General features: G+C 46.3%; 1 protein-coding gene across 2 annotated transcripts in view; it reads left to right on the forward strand.

The window, feature by feature from the left end:
- LOC119394001 (Golgi pH regulator) overlaps positions 1-15,721 on the forward strand; it is a 51,992-nt gene extending 36,271 nt beyond the window's left edge. The window contains exons 13-16 of one of the 2 annotated variants that reach the window (XM_037661214.2): positions 4,388-4,453; positions 4,913-4,971; positions 8,068-8,263; positions 15,520-15,721. In XM_037661214.2, coding sequence (XP_037517142.1) covers positions 4,388-4,453; positions 4,913-4,971; positions 8,068-8,215 — 273 coding nt within the window. In that variant the 3' untranslated portion in view covers positions 8,216-8,263; positions 15,520-15,721. The remainder of the gene's footprint in view (positions 1-4,387; positions 4,454-4,912; positions 4,972-8,067; positions 8,264-15,519) is intronic. The other variant, XM_037661215.2, reaches the window with a different exon arrangement.
- Positions 15,722-25,798: the final 10,077 nt, after the last annotated feature.

The following is a 25,798-nucleotide window of genomic DNA, read 5'->3' on the forward strand; positions in this document are numbered from 1 at the left end:
TCCTTCCGGTCGCAAAGCTTCGTCTTCAGGACGTCGTTCGGCGTGCGGCGGGGGCTCGGAACTTCGTCGCGGCGTCGTCGTCGACGGCGGAGGATCTTCACCATTTCGTTGTTCAGCAACCGCACCTCCATCGGTTGCTGCCCTTAGTTTTCCGGATACGGGCTAGGCGACCGGCCCCGGTTTGGGCCAGTGTACTGCCGGCGGTGCGGTGACATGTAGCGGCCGGGCGACGGCGAGCGGGAAGGTCGTCGTCCTTGCCACTGTGTTCCGGTGAGGTAGTCGATGTCGCGAGGCCGTTCGCCTGGCTGCGGGCGCGGCGCGTTGACGGCGAATCCGCGTAGCCCCATCTGTCGGTACTGGCAGCGGCGGTACGTGTGGCCGGCCTCCCCGCAGTGGTAGCAGAGCGGGCGGTTGTCAGGGGCACGCCAAACGTTGGTCTTTCGGGGGGCACAGCGTTGTCCTGTCGGCGGCCGGTATGGCGTCGGTTGTGGTGGCGGCGGTGCCTGGCGGCGAAACTCCTGCGGCGGCGCGGCGTCTTGACGTGGGCGAGGAGGAGGGGCGTTGTGTCGGGCTGCAGCAGCATAGTTCATGACTTTCGGCTGAGCCTGCGGTGCTTCGGGAATTCCAAGCGATTGCCGGACTTCCTCGCGGACAACGTCGGCGATTGAATCCACTTGATGCTGTGGCGAAGGTAACAGTTTGCGCAGCTCCTCCCGCACAATCGCTCTGATGGTTTCACGCAAATTGTCGGTGGCCAGCGAGTGCACTTCGGAATAGGTTGCAGACAGCGGAGAGCGGTTGTATTGTTTCGTCCGCATGTCAAGTGTCTTTTCGATAGTTGTGGCCTCGGTGAGGAATTCGGTGACTGTTTTCGGGGGGTTCCGCACCAATCCTGCGAAGAGGTCTTGTTTCACTCCCCGCATAAGGAAGCGGACCTTTTTTTCCTCAGGCACGGCAGCGTCGGCCAGGCGGAAAGGTCGCGTCATCTCTTCCGTGTAAATGGTTACGCTCTCATTCGGTAGCTGCGCTCTTGTCTCCAGCAAAGCAGCAGCCTTTTCTTTGCGGACGATGCTCGCGAATGTATTAAGGAACGTCGTCCGAAAGAGGTCCCAGATTTGAAGGCTCGATTCACGGTTCTCGAACCACGTCTTCGCGGCGTCTTCTAGGTAGAAGAAGACGTGGTACGTCTCCAGCCAGCTCTCCGGGTCTTCAAACGACGATCCACGGAAAGTCGGTGGCTCCTTTGGCTGTTGCATCACGACCGTTGTAGGCGGCATGGGGGCTGTCATCGTCTCGGCGGTCGATGTGATGGTCTTGGGCTGCCTGGTGTTTTCAGGAAGGAGCCCGTACTCTGGGTGCAGTCCCTTCTGCCGGCGGCTGGTACGACGATCCGGGTTGTCTGTAGCGTTGTCTTCTCCGCGGCTTGGGCTTGGGTCAGCGCTCCGCGGTGGCGTCCGGATCATGAAGCAGCACCTCCACCAGATGTCACGTGGTAGTCACGTAGACGAAGACAGCAGTCAGCACGTCCGAGATGAAACTGTTTATTTGGCCGAACTTGTGGCCGGGGAACTGAAATTCACAGTACAGCAATACGCTGATAGCGGCGAACAGAGAGTCGACCGTCGATCAACTAACAAGCGGTGAAGCGCGTCGGCATTTAAACATGTGCCGTCGAATATTCCAGCGTTATCGCTGGCTATCGTGCAATTTATAGAATAAGCTCGAGTGTGCGCGTCTTGCGCACAATCTTAACAAAACGATCTACAATGATCGTGAAGGTTCTCGAACAATGAGGCGCGGTTCGCGCTGAGCGTTGCTGGCAGTCTTTGTGGCCAAAAACCGAATATAGCAAAAGTGATAAAGAAACGCACGTGGCAATAACAATCGGATGGACCCACTCCGAAGGCTCTGTGATTTCGGCGATGATTCCATTTTGTTGCATTCGTTGCAGTTCTTCTTTGACTTTGTGCTCTAATGCGCTGGGTACACGTCGTGGAGCTGACACCACGGGAGTTACTCCTTCCTTCATTTGTATGGAATAGACTCCAGGTAGTTTTCCGATGCCTTCAAATGCATCAGGAAAGTCGTTGAGCACGTTTTCAAGTCGTTGCGTTGCTGTGCACGCAGCTACTGTTGTTTGCTGCGGTTGCCTTCTCGTGACAAGATTCAGGGCTTGGCATGCGTTGGCGCCCAAAATCGGCTTCAGCGGTTGGCTGACGACGAGAAACTTCAGGGTGCACTCTTTTTCTTTAGTTGAGCAGCGCAGCTCGCATTCAGCGTCGATGGGAAGTTGCTGTCCCGTATAAGTTGTCACTCGTGCTGCTGTTGGCTTGAATGCAGGCTGCGATGACCATGCGCTGAGCTGGTTTTTTGGCATTATGTTTACGTCGGAGCCGGTGTCTAGCTTGAAGCTGACGTTGTGGCCATTTACGTTGACCGTTTCTGTCCACTCCGAGTTGCAGTTGATGTTGTGGAGGTCGAGACTCTCCAAGAAAAATTCTTGCTGCTGATCCTGTTGCTGCGGATCTTCGAGGAGACCTATTCGCTGGCGGGAGGTACTGCTGCCTCGTTGGCGTTGCCTACACAGGCTGGCGAAATGCCCGAACTTGCCACAGTGGTAACAGTTGCAACCGTAGGCAGGGCATTCGCGTGGTCTGTGCGTTGTTCCACAGCGTGAACACTTTTGTTGCAGCTTCAGCTGTGGTTTCTGTTGCCGGTTCTCCATTGTTGCGGGTTTTTGTGAGTTCCACTGCTTCGGCTTCTGTAGGGCTTTCACTTCGAAATTCGGCTCCTGGAGCTCTTTTACGTGCTTCTTGGATATTTCCGCTGCCTTGCACGTAGTTATGATTTGGACGAGTGTGAGGTCCCGTTCGCGAAAAAGGCGCTCTCTTAATGCTGCATCTCTGATTCCTACGACGATGCGGTCGCCAATAAGTCGGTCTTTTTTCTTCCCAAAGTCGCATTTTTCTGCTTGCCTCCGAAGGTCCGTTACAAACTCGTCGAATGTCTGGTTTTCTTTTTGCTTCATCGTGTTGAACACAGCAGACGCCTGTATTACGTTTTTGTATGGTCTGTAGAGGGCGTCGAACTGTTCCAGGAGGTACGTAACTTGATCTGTCGGCTGCTCGCCGTCGGTGGTTGGAGGTGGAGGAGGGAATGTCTGGGCGATGCGGCGGCCGTGGGGCCCGAGAACATGGAGAAGTAGGGCCCTACGCGTAGCTGTAGGCTTGGTGGCGTACTCACAAGCTTGCTCGTAGATGTTGTACGCTTCTTTCCAGTCGTCCCAGGCTTGTTGCGGGTCGTCGCCTGGCTCGAAATGTGCCGGTGGTTGCAGGAAGGCGCTGGTCATATTTGCGAGGTGGTTGCGATCACTCTGACACCATGTTATGTTGCGTTGTTGTTGGACCGCAAAGGATACGGGACCAGCCCAGTCGAGAGCAGAAGTAGAACTGTTTATTCTCCAGATCGAGGTTACAGACGCGTAACATAGGTGGCGCTAGTTGCTGTCCTTTAGTTGAAGGCGGCGCATAGATGGCGGCACTAGAGAATTAGCTGGGATATTGCGCACATATGTAACAGTCATGAGGTGTAGTCGGGATTTTATCACGTGCGGAAGAAGCTACTACAGCTTTCCGGCTGTGCATGCGTGCATATGTGTATGTTGTACATACACACATAATGGCCTGGCAAAAATTTGGTGGTGGGACGCAGCGCTTAAACAAACCCTGTCTACACCAATGCTATCTCAGTAATTCAGTGAAAAAGATATGCGTTCCTGATATTACGCTTCACTGTATGACGGGCAAGTCCTTTGGCTGTTAGATGCCTTGCTGCATTACACTGCTGTAGTGCATTGAAACTGCCAACACAATTGAAGCCCTTGTTGTGTGAGCCATTCACATATTGAGTTTAGCAGCTTGCTTACTTGGTTAGCTTCGGGCTCAATGCATTTTTTTCACATTATCTGCCAGAACAGCGCTATTTCGTCAGCATGAATATTTCCATTGACACGAGAAATGCTCACCATACCATTAGAAGAAGTCCACTTGCAGGAACGTTGCATGGCCCAGCATTTGACATACCAAAAGGGGCTGTTAACTGTTTCAATATACTATATGTAGTACAGTGCTGGTACTCTTGCATGGGATTTCCAAGGCAGTGTTACACCTGTTCGATGTAAAGAATAAGTCAGTAGACCATGCTTAATGTGTCCTCATTCTAGAACATTTATGTGCGTCAAGTGATGGTGTATGCATAAATGCGTTAGCAGCTCCTTGTTTTCATGCTCTCGTTAAATGTTGCTTTTTGTGCTCGTTAGATGGCTCATGTGCATTATTTGAAACGTCTGTTTCTTCTGTTTCTTTTCTCTGTCTTTCTTTCTTTGCAGTTTTTCTATGCAATTTCAAGCAGCAAGTCCTCCAACATAATTGTCTTGGCTCTCGCCCAAGTCATGGTGAGTTTTCGTCAAAATATTTTGCCAGCAAGGTAATTTCTGCATCAACAGTTAAATTAACACATAGAGTTTGGCACCCTAAAGTTACTCATTGGCTACGAGAGGTGCAGCGCTAGGTGGGTGCTGTGACTTTATTTAGACCTCCTGGAATTCTTACATGTGCACCCACTATGCAATAAATAAGTTTTTCTGCATTCCACTTAACCATAAAGGTGCCATTGCGGTCGGCAATGAAACGCAATACACCGCGCTCAGAAGTGAAATGCCATAGCCTTAGGTTCACTGCTGCTCATGCACATATTTGTATTGCGTCAGAAAAATGGGCAAATGCTGAATTCATTTAGCTCAGTTTTTGGCATTTAGAACTATTGGCTGGCAGGGTAGAGGCATTGGCATATTGTGTAAACCAGAAAGCTTTAAGGACTTGGTAACATTCTTTGCTTCTTTCTTTTATTGCAGGGAATGTACTTTGTTTCATCTGTGCTGTTGATAAGGATGAATATGCCTGCAGAATATAGGTGATACCACAAACTATTATTTATAATGTCCCTCTCTGCATGCTTTCTCCTTGCTATTTCTTCCCCCTCCTTGTTTTGCCTAAGTTAGTGTTGTTTTCCATTATATTATCAGCATATCTGTTTTCTGACTTTCTCTTGAAAGGGCCCTGCAACACTTTTCAGCATGGTCAGAAAATGCCTCCATTTGGTAGTTGAGGCTCCTGAGAACACGTGAGCCAAACATTATAGCACAACACACAGCCTAGCATTTACAATTAATTCTCAAAGTCGGCTAGAAATCGCTCGCTGTTCTCTCGACAAATGATGCTATAAACCCAAATGACCGTGCCATAAACCCAAAGTTCACGGTCACTGGCTCATTTGAGTATCATGAGCTGCATAGTTACGGCAGCCGCCACGGGATACCACTGCGTGCCCGCAGACGCTCACAAACACACTGAAAGTAAGCCGCACGTTTGAAGCAAAAAAGAGAAAAGAAAGTGCTCAAGGTCACGACGTGGGCTGATGAAGGGATGTAGCTTTTTGCTCCCTTGTCATCACCCCCGCCCCCACCCCTTGCGTAGCTCTCAGCACGCATGCTTAAAGCGTGTGAGAAATCCCTGTAAGTCCGTTCATATACTTGACGAATTCTAAAAATTTTTGTGCCTGTCGATTCGTGAGGCAATAAACTCCTTTAAAGGGCCCCTCACCAGGTTTGACAATTTTGAGCTGACGAGCGCAATCCATGCACTAGGCGTTCACCATTACGTCTGCCAAAATTTGCAACGCTACGCGCCGCCACGTAAATGGGTCAAATTTCAAGCTGAACGCTGCTTGCCCTTCTTCTCGCGTCCACGCGCCCAGAGAATGAGGGGATGACGTACATGAAAGAATGGCCCTGCGTAGATGGTAGTGCTGTGACGTCGCTCCTCTACGTAGACGACTGTGCTCTGACGTCGCCAACAGTAGCACGTGACACTGCGATAATTATTTGACACGACGCGTAGTTTTTCTAATTTGTTGCTTGAATGGATGAATAAAACTTGAAAGCAATAATAAAACACACAAACGGAATGTGTGCGTTTTTTTTTTTTTTAATTTTTACTGCGAATCGCAGCAAGATTCGAGACTAATCTACCTCCGTTTCGCACGCGTTCGTGTTCTCGCGCTTTGCGCATCGTGCAGACGCCACCCTTTACAACGAAACTAATTTTCTACTGCGTTCCAGCGCTCATTAGGCTCATTTATCCTCCCGCGTCGAACTAGATGTTCATGCGGCACACCGCTAGTCTCGCGTCCGTACAAATGTTGCAGCTTTCGTGCTCAGTAATAGGTTGAAAGCCAAGTGATCGGCGAGGGCGCATTCGGCATAACTTGCAGAGATGAAGCGCAAAGAACGCCGCCACAACACCGCTCGCGTCTCGGGGGCTCGGGCTGGTTCGGGCGCGTCATGCGCTCGTGACATTCTGTGCGTATGACGTGTTCATGCGTATGTGTTATGTGATCCTTCCGCTCGCATGCCGAAGAGGGCAGGGAAGGGATTTGGCTTGCGAAGGCTACGCGGGGCGAGCGGCGAGGGTTTGCAGCTCACCTCCTCGCATCATGGTTTCGCGCCGCTACAAATTATTGTTTTTCTCAGCTTCTAACCGACCAATTAGAAAAATTCTTGCGGCATAATGCTCTTTATTGGGCTCGCAACAACTTGCAATGTGTAACTAAAATTCGTTAGGTCACCTGGTGAGGGGCCCTTTAATGATGCCATTTCATGATTACTCGGAAAAGTGTTGAGGGCCAGGGCCCTGCAACACTTCTTCAGCGTGGTCAGAAAACACTGCCAATCAGTAGTCGAGGCTCCTGAGAACAGGTAAGCCAAACATTATAGTGCAGCATGCAGCCTGGAATTTACAATTAATTCTCAAAGTCGGCTAGAAATCGCTCTCTCTTCTCTCGACAAATGATGCCATAAACCCAAATGACTGCTTCATAAACATTAAGTACAGGGCCATTGGCTGATTTGAGCATCATGAGCCGTATAGTTACTGTGGCCACCACGGGATGACGCAACATGCCCGCGCGCTCGCTTGTGATCACGCTGAAAGTAAGCCGCACTTACGAAGAAACAAAAATAAAAAAAGTGCTCAAGGCCATGACGCATGCTGAGAAATGGACGTAGCTTCTTGACCCCTTGTCATTCCTCTCCTGTGTAGCTTTCAGCACGCTGGCTGGTACAAAAGGAGATAGAAATTGCTTAAAGTGTGCGACAAATCCCTGTAACTCTGCTCATACTTGATGGATTCTAAAAATTTTTGTGGCAGTCGATTCATGAGGTTAATGATACCATTCGATGATTACTTGGAAAAGTATTGCAAGGCCCTTTTAATTGTACTACCCATTCTGTGCCTTGTTATTTAATGCTGTTGGTGAACTTGTTAGGTACTATAATTATTAACTAAAGAATGTTGTGTCCTCTCTGTACATTACTTTAAGTGAAACTTGGTGTGCATATAATGTTAATGAACAGGCTACATTGCCTAATGGAAGAGTATCAAGAAATTTATTGTGCATGTACAGTCGTGCTCAATATGACTTGCAACACGGGAGCGCGTGGCCTAACGAGTTTAAAGATTGCGCATTCCTTCCACTAGCCCTTATTTCTACAACTAAACGCTTCTCTCACTGGGGTATGTTCCCAAATAAGAAAATAACATTAAGTTACAGAAATAAAGCAAGGTGAAGCCGTGCGCAATCATTAAACTCGTGAGGCCATGCGCTCCCGTGTTGCAAGTCATATTGAGCGCGACTGTACACCCTTTATCAATGTAAAGACAACCTGAACATTGCTAGGAATAGCCTACTCACCATTAGTGTTACCACAGTCTGTGCATCTTAAAAGTACAAGGTTTACAGCTTAGATATTTGAGCCACAAATGAATGACCAGTTAGCTTGTGTCACTGATGAAAAACTAGGGGTACGTGCAAGGGCAAAAGATGGATGGTAAAACACACCTTTTCTCGTGGGAGCCTTTTTCCTGGATGTTATCAAAGTTCATGCTAGTAACCACAATGCTTGGATCCTGCTTACGCTGTAATGATGCGATATCATTGTCATGTTTCCAGGTCCATCATCACAGAAGTACTGGGCGAGCTGCAGTTCAACTTTTACCACCGGTGGTTTGATGTGATATTCCTTGTCAGTGCGCTCACAAGCATCGGCTTTCTTTACTTGGCCCACAAGCAGGGCCCTGAACGTGACACTGTGCCATAACTCGGCTTCTTTGTGAAGGACAACACTTGTTTCACATGGGCATACTAGGTGATGCTCTATTTCTTTTGGTGTGTAATACCCACAGCGCAGTATTTTTTATACTAAATGTATAGTCATTCTGCATTCTTATGCCAAGTGTGTTTTGTGAGTTTGGTGAGTATTGTGACCCATGGTGAACTGGTTAGTCTAAGTTTGGGTCACCATCCTCGCAATAATAGCATGGTTATTAAAAAAATGTGGAAAATAAAGTGTGCTTGACCACACGAAGATGACTTGTTGCAGCCCACAGCAACAAAGAGCTGTCAACAAGTGATGATAATGAGCATAAACGGCGCATAAATTTTCGTTTAACATTGCAGATTTCATCTTTTCTTTTTTTTTTCAGCCATCATGATTGAAGGCATGCAGTGTTTTTTTTTTTTATGTGATCAGATGACCATTATAGTGGGGTGTATGCTGTTTTTTACATTCATATGATAAAAGCTGCCTGCATACGGGATTTGGGGATGTGGTAAAATTTGGCAAGCAGGCCATATTGCAAGCAAAATTGCCAAATAAAGCAGCCGGTATTTCAACATTCCCGTCAAGGTCAAATTAATGGAGGTTGACTTTAGTGCTCAAGTGCTTACTGCAGCCAGGTTATACCTGTGCCACTCTTAAGAGTTTCTTAAACACTAAAAAAATATTGAAGCTGCACCTCTGTTGTTACACTTTCGTAGCCTGCACATTTATTCTGTCATCTTACTGATTTAGCATTTCTAGAGCATGACAGTGAAAGTTGTATGATATATGTAGTCAAGAATAAGTCTAGTTTGATTTAAATATGGAATCTTTTTCCCGTGTATTTTTTAGGGGTGTGCGAATATTCGAAATTTCGAATATTTTTCGAATAGTGTTTGCTATTCGATTCGATTCGCACTGAAATTTTACTATTCGAACTATTCGAACTTCCCAAAGACAAATGCAGTCAACGTCCGATTGAAAGTGACCCTTTCAGATTTTTAGTATGCTTCACCTCATTACACTCTCGTATTGCGGCAAAGCTGCCTTTCAAGCTCTCTTACGGTCGAACTTTGCCAAGGCCCAAGAGACAGTCAACGTCCGTTTGAAAGTGGTCCCTAGATTTTCAATATGCTTCACCTCATTACACCCCCGTATTGCGGCAAAGCTGCCTTTCAAGGTCCGTTACGGTCGAACTTAGCCAAGAGACAGTCAACGTCCATTTGGAAGTGGTCCCTAGATTTTCAATATGCTTCTCATCACGCCCCCGTATTGCGGCAAAGCTGCCTTTCAAGCTCCGCTACGGTCGCAAATGTATTAACTCAAGAAAACACTGGTTCCAACATGGAGATGAAAGATGTGGCAGAGTTGGAGGCTCAATTAATGCTGTTTTGGACCTGAAATTTGGGCAGGAAGTCCGAAAAATCGGACGCCGAAGCTTTCTAGCATCAAAAATTTCAGATGTTCTTATATATCGACGTCTACGAGGCAGATTTGAAACTCCAGACATGAAGGGAGCACACCCTTGTCCGAAATATCAGTTGGGCTTCCACAGAAGTTTAAAGAGGAGGAGAGGCTGAGGAAATGGCATTTTTACCTATCACGTGTCAAGTGTTGTCGGCAGCACTTTGGTTTATGTACATGATTTGGTTGCACCAAATCATGTACATAAATAGAATTCGGCCTCTACATTGCCTCATTCTTGATAAGAAAGACCACTATGAAATATGACCCCACCAGCGCTTCATCAACCTCGCGAAAAGAAACGCTTTCATGTTGCTATCTCACAAGAACATACTTAGGGATTCACTGCAACTTTTTCTGTAATTTCACTTCGAATTATTCGAAAAATGTTGAGAAATATTCGAAAATTATTCGAAATTATTCGATTCGATTCGCACTCAATCTTTATTATTCGAATTCGCTTCGCACCCAAAATTTTGCTATTCGCACAGCTCTAGTATTTTTGTAACATGCCTTAGGTCAGCATTAGCACATCCGTATTACACCGTATTTTGGCTATGTTACGGTTGTGACTGAAATTCATTGCATATTCTTGCCAACCGGTACTCCTATTCGCTAAGTGTGATGATACATGGATATCCAAATTTTCATGATACATAATGAAGCATTGCCACAGCGCAAAAATGGAGGCAAGACAATCTATGATAATTTAAGCTTAAAAGAATGTCGAACTTTTTAAGCCATTGTTTCCAAGGTTTCTGGAATGTGTGCTACCTTGCGCTCAGTTTGGCACCTAATTCATTGCTGTGGTCACAGTGCGCCACAGTGAATGTTTTCGAAGTGCGCAGACCTCTGCCAGCTTCGTGAAAGATTGGAGGTTTTGAGCACGGACCTCGCAACTTTAAATGATAGTCACGCTCCCTTGGCATTGATAGATCTTGCTATGGCTCAGAAGTTTGTATAATATACCCATTGAGCCATCCTGGAACAGAAAATGTCGTACTTTGTATGCTCTGGCTGGTACATTTTAGAACGTCTTGTCACTCCTAAATTTGGGCCAACTGTGAACTTACTTATAAAGTTTCTCTTGTTCATTAGTGGGGCCATCACACGAAACATGCTGTCACTAGGCCACATGTTTATGAAAATGTGTTTAGATACACTTCATGGTGGTTGGTGCATATCACAACTGCTCTAACTAAACATAGTGTGCTGGTTTGAAACAGCCACGGTCAAGCTACCAACAAAAATGCCCCCACCTCCCCGAAGGGAATCGTGAGGAAATGCGAATGCATTTCTTGCGCCGAGAGTACACGGCGTAGTAATTTTAATGGTGTAAATTAATGACGAGACGAGGATTTGTACCGTAACCATTTATTTACGCATTCATCAGCACCTGTTTGCGTTGTCATTGTACCTGATGGCCATAATCTCAGCCTTGTGGTCGCCGTTGGCGTTTCACAGCGGCGTCTCGAGCACACATTTCCGGATGTTCTTGAGAGGCGCCCAGCCAGTGAACGATCAAGAGTGAGGCGTGAGCGGACGGGAGAGTGGGGCGCAGGGAGGAGAGAGAGCGAACGGCGAGAGAAGGAGCGGTGAAGCACTGCACCTACCCTCTCCTACACTCTCTCGCACCACATGCTCCGGTTGCTAGGGGCGAGGATAAGCGCACGCACTCGCAGCTGTTCCTATGGGAGAGGGAGTGAGAGCGGAGAGATAACACCTGCCGGCGCGCGGACAACGCCGGACGTCTCACATAGCCCGACTAAGAAATGCATTCGCATTTAAAAGTGACAGTGTTGTAGTTAAAGTTATCTGGAGCAGAAAAGTAATCCTGTTACAGTTACAACTTTCAGCAAAGCAACTTTCTACAGTTACTGCCAATCAATTAACCGCATTATGTTTTTTTTTATTGTAAGAACAATGATTAAAATGTGCCAAACAGAAACAATATATTTCATAGCAATTCATTCTCGGATCAGCGCACCATTATCGAATTTCTGGGGTAAATAGTACATATACCAGTGTTATCCACCTCATAGCTTAACGAAATATTTGTGGCGCAACTGAGGACAAGGAAGAAAAACGAGAGAAGACAGGATGGGGCACCAGAGCCTTCTCTCGTTTTTCTTCTCAGTTGTGCCATAAATATTTTTCGTTAAGCTATGCACCAACTCACCCAGTGTCGCACTCCATTATCCACCTCAGTTTTTCTTGCATTTTCTTTCATCAATAAAGCATCATTGTTTCTTATGTGCAGACATATGCGTTTTAGTAACTAACAGAGCAACATTGCCATTAGCCTGTAAAATGTTATTGGTAATACAATATTAGCAATTAGTTTCTTCTCAGAACTGGTTTCAATTAGTGTGGTTTGTATGTGAGGTGCCTGCTTCAGAATTCGTGAACCTACTGGGTGATTCCACGTAAGATCGAACAAACGATGGCTGGTCGACCTCTCAAATTTATTTGAAAATTTTATATATTATTGCCTGATGAGTGGAAAGAAGAGATCCGCAATTTGTTTTGCCGCGAAAAATTTTTTCGAACCACAGGAAATCAATAATGACGAAGAGGTGGAGTGGAGCGCTCATCCGCTCTGCTGTTTTGGCCAACTTTCGTTATGAATTGCACAAAATACATTAAAGTTAGGTAGCTGAAATTTATTTACCTAAATATATGCATGTTTTTGCTTCTGCTCAGGTATTTTTAGTTTTTATGTGTAGTGTAGATGTTTTTATAAAAAACCTCAAAAATGGCCCAATCGGCAAAATTTTCTTTACTTTGAAGGTCTTTATCTCAAAAAAGCCTTGTAGCAGAGCGACAAAAATTCTGCATTACGTTCATCGCATGCTTATCCACCAAACTGCCAAATCTTGTATTTATATAACTTTTCAGTAAAGAGATATGAACGGGCTAACTTCAAGAAAACACCGAACAATGAAAACTTCTGACAACAATAAAAAAAAAACCCATTTTTTAAATTTCTTAAACTTTGTCCACTTACTCTCCTCCACATCAGCTTTCACAATCATTAAAAACATGTTGCATAATGTCGTTGCACTAATAGTTACGGCCCCTCCAATGAGACCCTTTGGCAAGGATGGGCAATTCCGACTTCTTGCCCAGCAAGTGTATAAAATGCAGGCAGGATTGAATTTCTTTTTATTAAAAAGTCAGCAGGTACCTAAAAAGGTGTCGCCGGCACTGAAGACGTAAATTTTGAAATTATTTGGTCACTGCAGCGGCCACGAGCTCGGAGCTACCGAGTAGGCACGCGCGCACCCGAGATGCTCGTTGTAAGAGACGGTGCAGTGAGAGCTCGTTCTCGCGCCCTCAGACCGATTGAGTTCGAAACAGCAACACCTCTCGGGTGACTTGAACGCACGTGCACTGGAGCTTCGCTGTTCTATCCGCCCTCTGTTCGCATCTCAGCTAGGCGCTGATAACGCGGCGGAGATGGAAGCAAGATGAAAACTCTATAAGGGAGCTATATGAGCGCTCGCTTCACGCACGCTGCTGCCACAGAAACTGCGCTGCGCCAGTTGCGATCAGTGGAAAGCATGAACGTGGCACTCCAGTGGCAAAGCAAATTATGAATTGTCAAAGGAAAGAAAAGCAAAACTATCGGTAACCGGATGCGCTTGTCTATATTAGATGTCGGCAGCAGACGGCGTGAACTGGCCGCGCGTTCGGTGCGCTGTTCACACTTCATTCGGCGCGGATAGTTCTTGTGCTTTGCTCTTACTCTACTCCTCCTGTGCGTCTCATGACGAGAAAGTATAGCTCTGAAGAGTCTATTGTGGAGACTACCTTTCGAAGCACAAGAAGCTTAAAGGAGTACTGACACGAATTTAAAAAAGAAAAGTCGGATTGTTGCTCTAAATAAAAATACTGGTTTCGAGAAACCTAAAACGACTATTGTCGTGCCTGGGGATGCATCCTATATATTTTAATTAGCGCCACCTTAAAAAGACACTTTCGGTTTCGATATCGAGGGAGTGGCTTCTCAGTGTCGTTTCATAGCAGTGTGACGTCACGGAGATACAGAAATTCGCTACGTACTAGCGGGAAATCCGTCATCTGCTCGTGGTGCAATAGACAACGATGAGTGAGTTGTCGTCCAGTGACCCTGAGAGTGATTTCTACGATTTAGGCTGCGTGCAGGACGCAGAACTCGCGAACTCGGAGGAACTGTCTTGACTTGTCGGGATAATGTCCTTGCAGTGTGGCTGGCTTGCATATTCTCAGCGACGAAAACTTCAAAGTCAAATTAAAATATTTTATACGTGTTCTCCGACTCCAGTGTGTGGACAGCGTGGACACTGCATACCAACGAAGCAAAAAATGTCCTTTTTGCGATGTCTCAAAATCGTGTCAGTACTCCTTTAATTATTGCAAACAAGCCAAAATTTCGCAGAGTTACCGACCTAGACATAAATGCTTTGAAGGAACGTTTAACGCCCGAAAGATCAGTGACTGTCAGTGAGACGGACTACTTGTGCTACGCGTGCTTTTGCTACCACTGCAATGAAAGATCTTCACGGAACGCACAGTTTAACGATGACATTCTTATGCCCCCGGAAAATGAAATCGACGCAATTAACCAGATCACTGCGACTACCGGTGCACGTGCGTTCAAGTCACCCGAGAGGTGTTGCTGTTTCGAACTCAATCGGTCTGAGGACGCGAAAACGAGCTCTCACTGCGCCGTCTCTTACAACGAGCATCTCGGGTGCGCGCGCGCCTGGTCGATAGCCCCCGCTCGTGGCCGCTGCAGTGACCAAATATTTTCAAAATTAACGTCTTCAGTGCCGGCGACACCTTTTTAGGTACCTGCTGGCCTATTAATAAAAAGAAATTCAATCGTTTTTCGAAATTGGCTAGCGCGAAAATCGACAAGGACTAAGAAGGAACATTGATGTACAGGACAGGCGCTAGTGTTCATCAGTGTTCCTTCTTAGTCCTTGTCGATTTTCGCGCTAGCCAATTTTGAAGATTATGAACCAAGTAGCCCAACAACGTATACTATTAAAAATTCAATCCTGCCTGCATTTTATACACTTGCTGGGCAAGAAGTCGGAATTGCCCATCCTTGCCAAAGGGTCTCATTGGAGGGGCCGTAACTATTAGTGCAACAACATTATGCAACATGTTTTTAATGATTGTGAAAGCTGATGTGGAGGAGAATAAGTGGACAAAGTTTAAGAAATTTAAAAAATGGGTTTTTTTTTAATTGTCAGAAATTTTCATTGTTCGGTGTTTTCTTGAAGTTAGCCCGATCATATCTCTTTACTGAAAAGTTGTATAAATACAAGATTTGGCAGTTTGGTAGATAAGTATGCGAAGAACGTAATGCAGAATTTTTGTCGCTCTGCTACACGGCTTTTTTGAGATAAATACCTTCAAAGTGAGAAAAATTTTGCCGATTGGGCCATTTTTGAGGTTTTTTATAAAAACATCTACACTACACATAAAAACTAAAAATACCTGAGCAGAAGCAAAAACATGCATATATGTAGGTAAATAAATTTCAGCTACCTAACTTTAATATATTTTGTGCAATTCATAACGAAAGTTGGCCAAAACAGCAGAGCGGATGAGCGCTCCACTCCACCTCTTCGTCATTATTGATTTCCTGTGGTTCGAAAAAATTTTTGGCGGCAAAACAAATTGCGGATCTCTTCTTTCCACTCATCAGGCAATAATATATAAAATTTTCAAATAAATTTGAGAGGTCGACCAGCCATCGTTTGTTCGATCTTACGTGGAATCACCCTACTTGTGAGTAAAGAAGTACGACCCTTACATTTAACGCTACTATATCTCTGTTATTCTAGGTAGACCTTCACACCTGACTGAGCAGTGCTTATGTACGATGTCAAATCCTGGCACACACTGATCAGCCATACTGCCACAAAAATATTGACAGGGTCATCTGTGAAGACTTGAGGCCACTAAGGTATTGCTGAAAAGAAGACTCAAGAGCCTGCAATAATAAAACATTACTTATATTGTGTTCTAATAAACTGTTCATCTATAGTATTTTCATATTCAACCTGGGTACAAGTAGGTTGCATCAAATGTGTGTTCGCTTGCAATCTGAAAAACTGAAAGAGCATATGTATTAATCTCCATAAAGAGGAAGGGAGTCATGTGAGCATAAAGTCAATACTTTACGCAGTGCTGTGTGCGGGAATCAAGTATTATGCAATAATGCTCGCTTCCAAACTTACCTGTATGGCACTGTGGTTAACCTTTCATGAAATACAAAGCCACACAACTTTTCATCTTAGTAACATTCACGATATGACATCATTGTATTTTTCAGTTGTTTCAAGGCATGAACACCTATGAACAAGAAAAACTATATGTTCTACCTAAAGCCATGCCACTACCAATCCAGTAACACAGATTACATTGCATGTTATGGCCAAGGATGCTATTTAAAAAAATGCAATGGGTAGAAACACTTATTTTAGTAGATGCAAGATGCAACGCGTGGTGCCAATTAAGAATAATGTTATTGCAGAAATTGCGCGTTGTCTCTCGGGAATATCAAATCTTCAGCAGGCAACGTGATGCCACATTGTCAATTGTGTGAGCTCAAATTTGTTTTGTGATTACGGTGTGCTCACGAAATGGGCCCTGTCATCCACACACGCTGCAATGTATGGCTAGCCATCCTTTGAGAATGAACCGCCAATTCTTTCATTCTGGTTCAGCAAAAACAATTCATTTCTGGTTTAACTAATGAGAAACAAATATAATGGTTAATTTATTTTAATGTTTTTGTATTTGATTACATAGCAGAATAGAAATTACAAGAAGACTATTATAAATTTATTTTGTATAAAAAAATATCGGGAACTTACGCGGACCAAAGAAGCTCGAGCTTAAAGGACAGGAGTGTTCACACTTTTTGTAAGTGCTAGGGGTCTTGTCTAGGAGCAAGTTATGCTAGGTAACTAGGTTTTTGCTTGTCACTGCCAAAACTTTAGACGTGTAACTTCGTTGGCAATTTTAATGAAAACCAGCAGATAATGAAGCCAAGGAAGGTATAGAGGACGTTAATTGTACTGTTTTAAGTCTGTTGTAGTAATTGTAATATAGATGTGAAGAAAGTAAGGTGGACGAAAAGGCAACTTGCTGCCGCCAGGGGCCGAACCTGCAATCTTCGGCGTGTCTGTATTATCTTCCACAAAGGCTTGTCCCATGAGACCAGACTTCTTTGTTCTGTCGACTCCATATAGTCTGCCGCATTAAAGAAAGATAAAGAATAAGGGAGGGCGTGTGGGAAGCTGCCATATTTTGCCGTCGCGCTATAGACAGTGGAAAAGCAAGCGACACCCCCCCCCCCCCTCCACCTCCTTGTCGTAAATGAGCTGCGCCGCTTTGACAAGATTTTCACAGTGCTGTGCAATGCCGACGCGCACGGCGCGAAAATGTCGCAGAAGTGGCTTGCATAGCTGAGATGCAATGGCGTAGCCAGGGGGGGCACACCGGGCCCGTGCCTCCCCTCCCCCCGAATTTCTTTTTGCCATGGCATATAGAGCTAAAAATGACACTCGATCACATTTGCCTGCCTGACCCCCACTTCAGATCAAGGAGGTGCCCCCCTCCCCCCCACCCCCGAAAAAAATTTCTGGCTACGCCCCTGCTCAGATGCCATACCACGTGTTACTGTGTGGCGGAGAAGTGATCTTCACTGCGGAAAGGAATGCGTAATAAATATCTATTACGTGACTAATATGCTGAGAGAAAATTTCGCCTGAGTTGTAGGCTTTGCCAGTGCAACTAGCAAGGGCGACGCAACAGCCGGATCAAAAAAACGATCGTTTTATGCAAGCACAGATTATATAGTTGCTGGATAGTGCGCCGAGAGAGTGTGCGCATGTCAAATCTGCAGTCATGGTACAGTTGCCGGATACAGCCATGTGTGCTGTCGGCGTGCGCACAAGGGGGGCAGTGGGGCGGCAACACCCCCCCCCCTATTACCGAAAGGGGGGACGCCAAGTCTGCCCCCCACCTTTATTCAGTCGTACCTTACCGTCATTCGACACAGGTTTTTGACGATAATGACGGCCGAGGACCTCTGACATTGCATTCAGAAGCTGTTTACTTCCATCTTTACCCCCGGAAAGCGGGGGACCAAAGGCAGCCCGTTGCGAAAAGCACGTCATTGCTTCGTTTTCATTGTTACGTTCATTGCCAAGCGTATTTTCTTTCGGACTTAACCGAAAATACGCTTAACTTAAGGGTATTTTCTTTCGGGAGAGAGAGGGGGGGGGGGAGCCTGCGGTGAACCTCGCCCCCTCCCCTCCCCTGATGGAGAATCGAGTGACCGCTTCAGAAAGTGGGAAAGGTCTCTTCAGCCTCACTTTTAACAGTGCATTTGGGCATGGGGGAGCGAGCCCCCACCCTTCATCTATTTTTGTAAATGCTGCTATGAGCTAAACGTGTTATTCATGGCGCACTGCATGAAACGTGAAGAAAGGGCAGAGAAGAAACAGAGGAGCGCCAACTACCAGCTGTTTATTGACGGAAGATTTCCTTCGTTTACCACTCTTGCCCGTCAATAAACAGTTGGTAGTTGGCGCCCCTCTGTCCCTTCTCCATTGGTAGCGCAGGGTTCCCCATCAGGGGGGGCAAAGGTTCATCGCAGCGACCCCCCCCCACCCTACTAAGTCAATGTATGGTGCAGATTTTGCGCCCCCCCCCCTCTTAGGTGATTAGGAGGCGCGGCCGCCCCCCCTCCCCCCCTTGTGCGCACGCCAATGCTCTTCTCTGTCCTTCACGTTTCAAGAAGTGCTTTATAGCCCAGGAACAAGTTCCAGCTCCCGTGAGCGTTAGTGCCGGTGCCAGGGACGTCGGAAACGGTCGCCTTTCATTCGCTGATCACACCTACGCAATTGTGGACGGATATGCGGTGCCTTCGACCTATATTGTGTTGGCATATGCAAATTTTTAATAGTGCATGCAGCAATATTAACAATGTAGCAGACTGCAGTGTGTCCCGGTGTACCAAGTCTCGAGGGAAGCAAGATGATTACTAGCACCCATGAGATTGCAGAGTGCAGACCAACCTATGTACTGGCACCTATATATTCCACGATAACCTCGCATATCATAGGGAGTGCACGGTGTACTTCCGTGTTCAATAAGCGGAAGCGGGGGAATCCGCTCCCCATTATACGGACCGAGCGACGTAACCTAATGCGCTTGGACGATGAAACGAAACTCGAAGGAAAACGTGGCGGCTTTCCACAACAAAGACATGCGCGTCAATGTATACACATGAACACACATAGACGAGAGTAGAGAAAACTTCGGCGGGAGCGGGCCGGGTAACGGTGCCTGGGGAAGGTGCGACAAAAATGGAGCTGCGGCCTGCGCCTAGTTCTTTGTTACCATGACCGGGACACGGAACTACGGCTGCGTCTTTTGTGAAGGGTCTTCACACACTGGGGCGCCGCTTTGCTCCCCGCTCTTGAAGGAAGGTGAGCCAAATGGCCTCCTTTCTATCCCGACGGCCCTGTATTGTGCACGGTTGCAGACGCACCGTGTAAGCTTATTCGCACACGGAAGTCGCGCGCTCGATTTACCGTTCGTCGACCTCGTCTGGCAGCGGGAACTGATGTTGCAGAATATAGGTCACTTCGTTTTAGTCACACCCAAACTTTCCTCCTTTTTTAAAAAATAGTTTCGTTTTATAGCTGTTACGGCATTTGTTATAGCGCGCGCTTATATCCCGAACACCCACCTACATGTAGGTATTGACGATTATGTGCTGGTATTTATTGGCGCAAGGGCCAGATATGACCAAAGAGCGTCATGACTCTGAGTGTTAATGAGTTATCTACGATCGATGGATTACAATAGACCAATCTCAACGCCTTACCGGCAAGAGTGCAGTCAGCGTTTGCCCCCCAAAAAATCTCGGAAATATGCTCTTTTTCTGGCGGTGCCAGGGCGGTGCCCATTTCGAGATCAAGTGGCTTTGATCTGTAAATGTAAATGCTAGGTTAGTTGTGAAAGATTGTTGATCCCGACGAAAGTTACACATCGTAATGCGTATTGGTGACTAGATCTCCAATAAGATTTGCCAAGACTTTGAGGCTTACTAAGAAAACTAGTAACACAAAGACACACGTAAACAGCATGTGTGCGGAAAAAGTAGGAATTGCAGTTAAAAATACGGGAAACAGTGGAAAAACTAGTCCATAGACTGCATATAGTACTATATAAAGCGTTCACAATCTGTTCTAAACACACACAAACATACACGCACGCACACACGGGATTGTCTCCGTTCTTCCTTCATTATGGTCGGGAAACATCATCGATCATGGGCACTATTATTTTGTGTCGCCCGGACCCTTCGGAATCTGGGACTTTATCCGAGGCCGCCAGTTACGGCAGCTCGCACGTTTATTTAGCGCACGGCCAGGCCCACCAGAAACATTCTCATGACCAAAACTCTTCATCATATTCACCTCCATGAAACAATCGTGTGGCTCCGCGTGCCCTCATCTGCTACCGGCCTTTCCGGGAAGCTCATGCCTAAGTATGACGGTCTTTACCGGGTCCTACGCCAGACGCCACCGGTCAACTACGTTATTGAGCCTTTATTCGGACATCACGGATGAACGGCGCCGCGGACGCGAGGCTGATCACATAGACCGTTTGAAAATACGACCCGCCAGCATAGGTCGGCAAACTCACTCATGAGTCTACTCACTCGGACTCGCTCAGACTCAGATCGGGCCATGAGTGTGAGTCTGAGTGAGCCCGGGTGAGTGATATTTCGGTGAATTTGAGTCCGAGTGAGTCCGGTTGAGAAAAATTTTAGTGAGTCTGAGTTCGCGCGCGGCCGCATCTCGTGGCAGGCGGCCCGCATACTTCAGACTCGCTATGGAAGCAGGGACGGCGGCGACTTTCGAGGAGCGATGGCCCCGACGTCACCGTCCTCGCATTCAAAAACCGAAAATGCGACGGTCTTTCTCCTGTGGACCCCGGCTCACACCAGCGTCCCGCTTGCAGGCAACCAGGCGGCCCATACCGCGGCTCGAGGTCTCACTCACCGAGCCGCGGCCGACTCCACCCCAGAGAGAGTAAGAACACAACAGCAACCGGAATGGTCGTGGGGCGATCGCCTGACCACATTCAACGACATCACACAACATTACAGACTAAACAGACGCAAATACCCTCCACCACACGACAAATTAAACAAAAGACAGGCCCTAACTTGGCGCTGCCGCCGCTCACTTCGCGACGTATATGTTAGACAGGGACGAACTGCTATCACCGCGCGAGCGCAGGGGCCGACCGCCGCCGCGGCTGTGGTCACTGCTGAGGATCGGCTGCGTCGGCGTCGCTGCCGCTGGGAGGCGGCACTCACCAGCGACAAGCTGACCGACCAACTTTGGGCCGTCCGGCAAGCCGAGGATGGCGCCCGGGTCGAAGGGCTTCAAGCCGTCACCTGACGCCATCATCGACGGAGAGTGGGACGGAACAGGGGTTAATCCCCTCTTCCCCCCGCCTCGCCCGGACTTTTAATAAAGTTTATTCACTCACTCACTCGAGTCTGAGTACGACTGAGCCCTATAAGCGCAAAATATATTTCTTGAGTGAGTCTAAGTGAACTGCACTTTTTTTTTTTTGCCGACCTGTGCGGGCGACCAGTACTACCTGTGTCATATAGGCAGTGTTGGTAGTAACGCGTTACAAGTAACGGCGTTACCGGTAACGCGTTACTTTTTTCAGTAACTTAGTAACGTACTCGTTACTATTGCGGAACTGTAACGGATAACGTACTTACGTTACGATACTTCGGTAACACGAGGTGTGACGTTACTCATTACTTTTTATTCCAATTATCTCAAGAACTTTACACAGATTTTTTTCGTCTCGTAGGAGTTACTTTCCCAGAGCTCTCCCCGATGTTATTTCGTCGCAGTGGCGGATTGCTGTCGTCCCGCCAACCGTTGACAAAGCGACCACGCGCGGGGTCCTTTGTTACGCGGGGAAGATTGCATTTGGGAGCAAATTTAGGCAATCTCTCCGACGACAGCTTTGAAATGCAACTGCTTCTTACATTCAGCAAGTTGCAGTTACATTGGGAAGTTGTTCGTGCAATACTTTGACACTGCTTATAAACTTCTTTTCCAAAATTAGTTTTGCGTCTTGCTATCTGCAGCTGCGATTAGCTTTCTGACTAATGAATTCTTGATGAAGCGAGGCTGACCCTCAACAGCTTCGCATACACAGTCGCAATTTTTGCGGTAATTATGCCGGTTAAATTGAAAAAAAAATTGGGCGCAAATATTTTTGCCGGATTTATGGCATTTAAGCATTTTTTGTTGCTACAAGTTTGCGCATTAATTTCGTTAGTACAAGCACGCCTTCATAATTACTGCAAGTTTGTTCAGTGATGTTTTCTTTGCGGAGAGCGTTGACGGTGGCATCGATCGTCGTCTATTTAATGTCACATTGAGAAAAATAGCCTTACCAAAGTTAGAAGCCACCAAATATAACTGCACAGGCTACTGCAGGCCACTATATATATATACAGTACTGCCAAGGAACGGCAAATTTGTGCAAATTATTCTCGTTAAATCAGTACTTTGGGCTTTATAAAATTCTTATATTGGGTTCCTGCAGCGAAGAAGCAACGATTAAAATTTCTGATTATGGAGTAACGGCAGAAGTAACGTCCGTTACTTTTTTTCGGTAACGGTAACGGTAACGCGTCAACTTTTTTTATGGGTAACGTAGGGCGGTAACGCGTTCCTTTTTGTTAGCATAACGAGTAACGTATTTAGTTACTTTTTTTCTGTAAGGCATACAACACTGGTCATAGGTCGCCAGGATGACCCCTTTTCCACCGAGGAGTGGTTGTATTGACAAATACGGGTACCAGTAGAGAAACGAAAAAGACTGTTGTTGTGGTTGGTGCTCGTGCTCGCTCCGCTTGGCCGCTTTCTCGTTGCAGTTTATTCTCTAAAACGATTACCATACCTACACCTTTAAACGAATTCTATCACAGTATTAAACTCGTCGGGCGTGCGGTGAAAACGCTCCCTTTTCTTCGCCGAGCGCTGACGTTTTATCGTGCCCCTAATAAGATGGCCGCCGCGGCCGCCATCTTTTGGGAGGCACGGCTTCACTCTTAATACCTACTCCATCAATTATTTTTAAACCTCCTTGCAATGGACCAATGGGTTGCAATGTAACATATTTGTATTGGGACTCAAAATGACGATGGCGGTGGTGGGGGCAGTGTCTCTTGCGAAAGACACACTGTGTATAGGTGTTCCTGTCGATAAGCCATTTGATTTAGGGCTTCTGCTAATTCCTGTACCTTCAACGTGGTTCTCCCCGTAAGCCAAAACGATCTCATTGAGAGAGAAAGGTTCCGCGAAACGGACAAAACAGAAATGGGGATGATACTGAAGATGTTATAGGAAGCAGACCGGTAGAAAAATTATAAGAATTGTTGAGGTTTAACGTCCCAAAACCACGATATGATTGTGAGGGACGCCGTAGTGGAGGGCTCCGGAAATTTCTACCACCTGGGGTTCTTTAATGTGCGCCTAAATCTAAGTGCACGGGCCTCAAACATTTTCACCTCCATCAAAAATGCGGCCGCCGCGGCCTGGATTCGATTCCGCGACCTTCGGGTCAGCAGTCGAGCACCATAACCACTAGACCACCATGGCGGGCATAGAAAAATTGCAGTTATTTCCTATGGTGTCATTGAATCCAGTCGGTTAGAAAGTAAATGATTGACCTTGTGAAGTTCATATATACCGTAGTTCCTCTTGAGTTCCGATTGATACTATCGTTATGTACTGTGTAAAGTCGTTTCGCAAAATTTGCGCAACTCCGTGACTCGATGCTGTTATCTACATTTTTAATAGGTGTGACGAAGAACCAAAGGAAAATGATCGAATTGGAAACGGATTAACGATAATGATGACAGCAGTGAACAAGAAATATGCAGGCTTCTGTGGCAACATTCTCTTTTATTTTCTAGACTCTGGCAACGGTGCGTCTGCCTTTGCTGCTCATAAGTATATTAGATTATTTGCCAGGCTAAACATATCTATATGTAATGTCGATTAATATGGCTGGGTGCTTGCAATTGTGACAACGCCGTCTTGAGCACTTCTAATAGATTGCTACGAAGAAATCTTTACATTCTTGCGTGCATAGCCGTACGCACGAGGGGGGCAGCACCCCCACCCCCTAATCATCTAAGGGGGGCGCTAGCCTTCGTTCAGTCGGACCTGTCCCGTCATTGTTTAAAGTGCAAGGCTATGGCCATGCATGTTTTTTGATGATAATGGCGGCCGAGGACCACTGAAGTTGCATTCCGAGAGCTGTCTACTTCTTATTTTACCAAAGGGACCAAAGGCAGGCCGTTGTGGGAAGTACGCCATATTGCTTAATTTTCATCTTTGTATCCACTGCGAAGCATGCTTTCTTTTGAACTGGTGGAGGGGGGGGGGGGGGGGCACGCGGTGAGGCTCCCCCCCTAATGGGCAACACTGCGCACGCCTATTTATTTATTTATTTATTTATTTATTTATTTATTTATACAAAATGTCTTACAGGCCCATTGAAGGCCATTGATTAAGGGGGGCACCAGTATTCACAAAAGAACAATAAGTAGAAACACAGAGAAAAAGCAAAAAAAAAGAAAAAAAGGAAAGAAAAGAATCCAAACAATCATTACAAACAGCAATGTGCAACAACGTTATACAACACTAGAGTGCAACGAAATCAGGTTGCATAGATGCTTGCATAGTGCAAGCGCTCAATATGCTTGCATATAGATGCATTTACATACACTTGCATAGCGATCGAACTCATCTTGTTACCCGAGACTCCTCGGTGACGGCCTCTTTGCATCGTCGATGCCTCTAAATTGAATATCCCTACGAAGGGAAGTTAGCACAACTGCAGACGAATACTGCATGCATATAAGTGACTTTTCTTGTTATAGAGGCTATAGACGAAAGGATAAAACATGCACGCTCTGTTTTAACACTTCCTCGTTTCAAGGCTCTTAAAATCAATACTACACTTATAAATGAAAGACCTTTCCATACAAAACAGTATATATGTAAGCGGGCAAACATGACAGATCGAGAAAGTGTCACGTGAGAAGCGACGCGTGGGAAGTTCGCATATGTATGTATGCACACCAGAGGCGTAGCCAGAAATATTTTCGGCGGGGGGAGGGGGGGGTTCAACCATACTTTATGTATCTTCGTGCGTGCGTTTGTATGTGTGCGTGTGTATATACGCAAGCAAAATTGAAAAATTTCGGGGGGAGGGGGGTTTGAACCCCCCCCTCCTGGCTACGCCCCTGATTCACGCTCGTGCTCGCTTTGCAGCACCTGCAGTTTAATCCAACCGTCGTCGAGCATGCTGTCTTCGTACGGAACGTTTCGCTTGTTTCTGACAAATGTCGCAGGTGTGAATGACAGCGCCTTAAAAGCGCGCATGTCGTCTCGGCACGGTTTGCTTTACATGCATACCATCTCCTCGTATGCGCGGTGGCTGTTGTGCATATGGAATAAGTATTTCTCGAGCCCCTATATGTGAGCGCTGTATAAGTTATCCGCAGATCGACTAGCGAATGTTTCATGATAGCTTACTAAAGTTTGCTCTTATATATACAGCGATGTCGATAGAGTGCAATTTTTTTATGACATCCCCGGAGATGTTAGCCTGGTTTATCGCCATGGCTATCTTCCCATTTGCTCATGCGGCAGCTTCCTCATTGAAGTTCCCCATTGCCGTCTATAGGGAATTTCGAAAACTATTTTCTTCCTTAAAGCGAAAATTGTAGTGACCAAGTTTGCCATATAAGAATAACGGTTTATTTTCTTTCGATTGAGGTATAAAGCTGATTTTAATAGGAGCACCACGGGCTGTAAATTACGTCTCAATGTGGACCAAAATGACTATTTGTTGAAATTCGTGATTTTTTCTCGTAAACTTTCGCAACTTGAGGCGCCTGAGAATATTTTTAACGCAAAATATACCTTTTGTAGAGTATGTATTCATTACTCGGGTATTCATACAAGGCACAATGTTGCAAAT

The sequence above is a fragment of the Rhipicephalus sanguineus genome, chromosome 5 (genome assembly GCF_013339695.2).
Source record: "Rhipicephalus sanguineus isolate Rsan-2018 chromosome 5, BIME_Rsan_1.4, whole genome shotgun sequence".
NCBI classification, from domain to species: domain Eukaryota; kingdom Metazoa; phylum Arthropoda; class Arachnida; order Ixodida; family Ixodidae; genus Rhipicephalus; species Rhipicephalus sanguineus.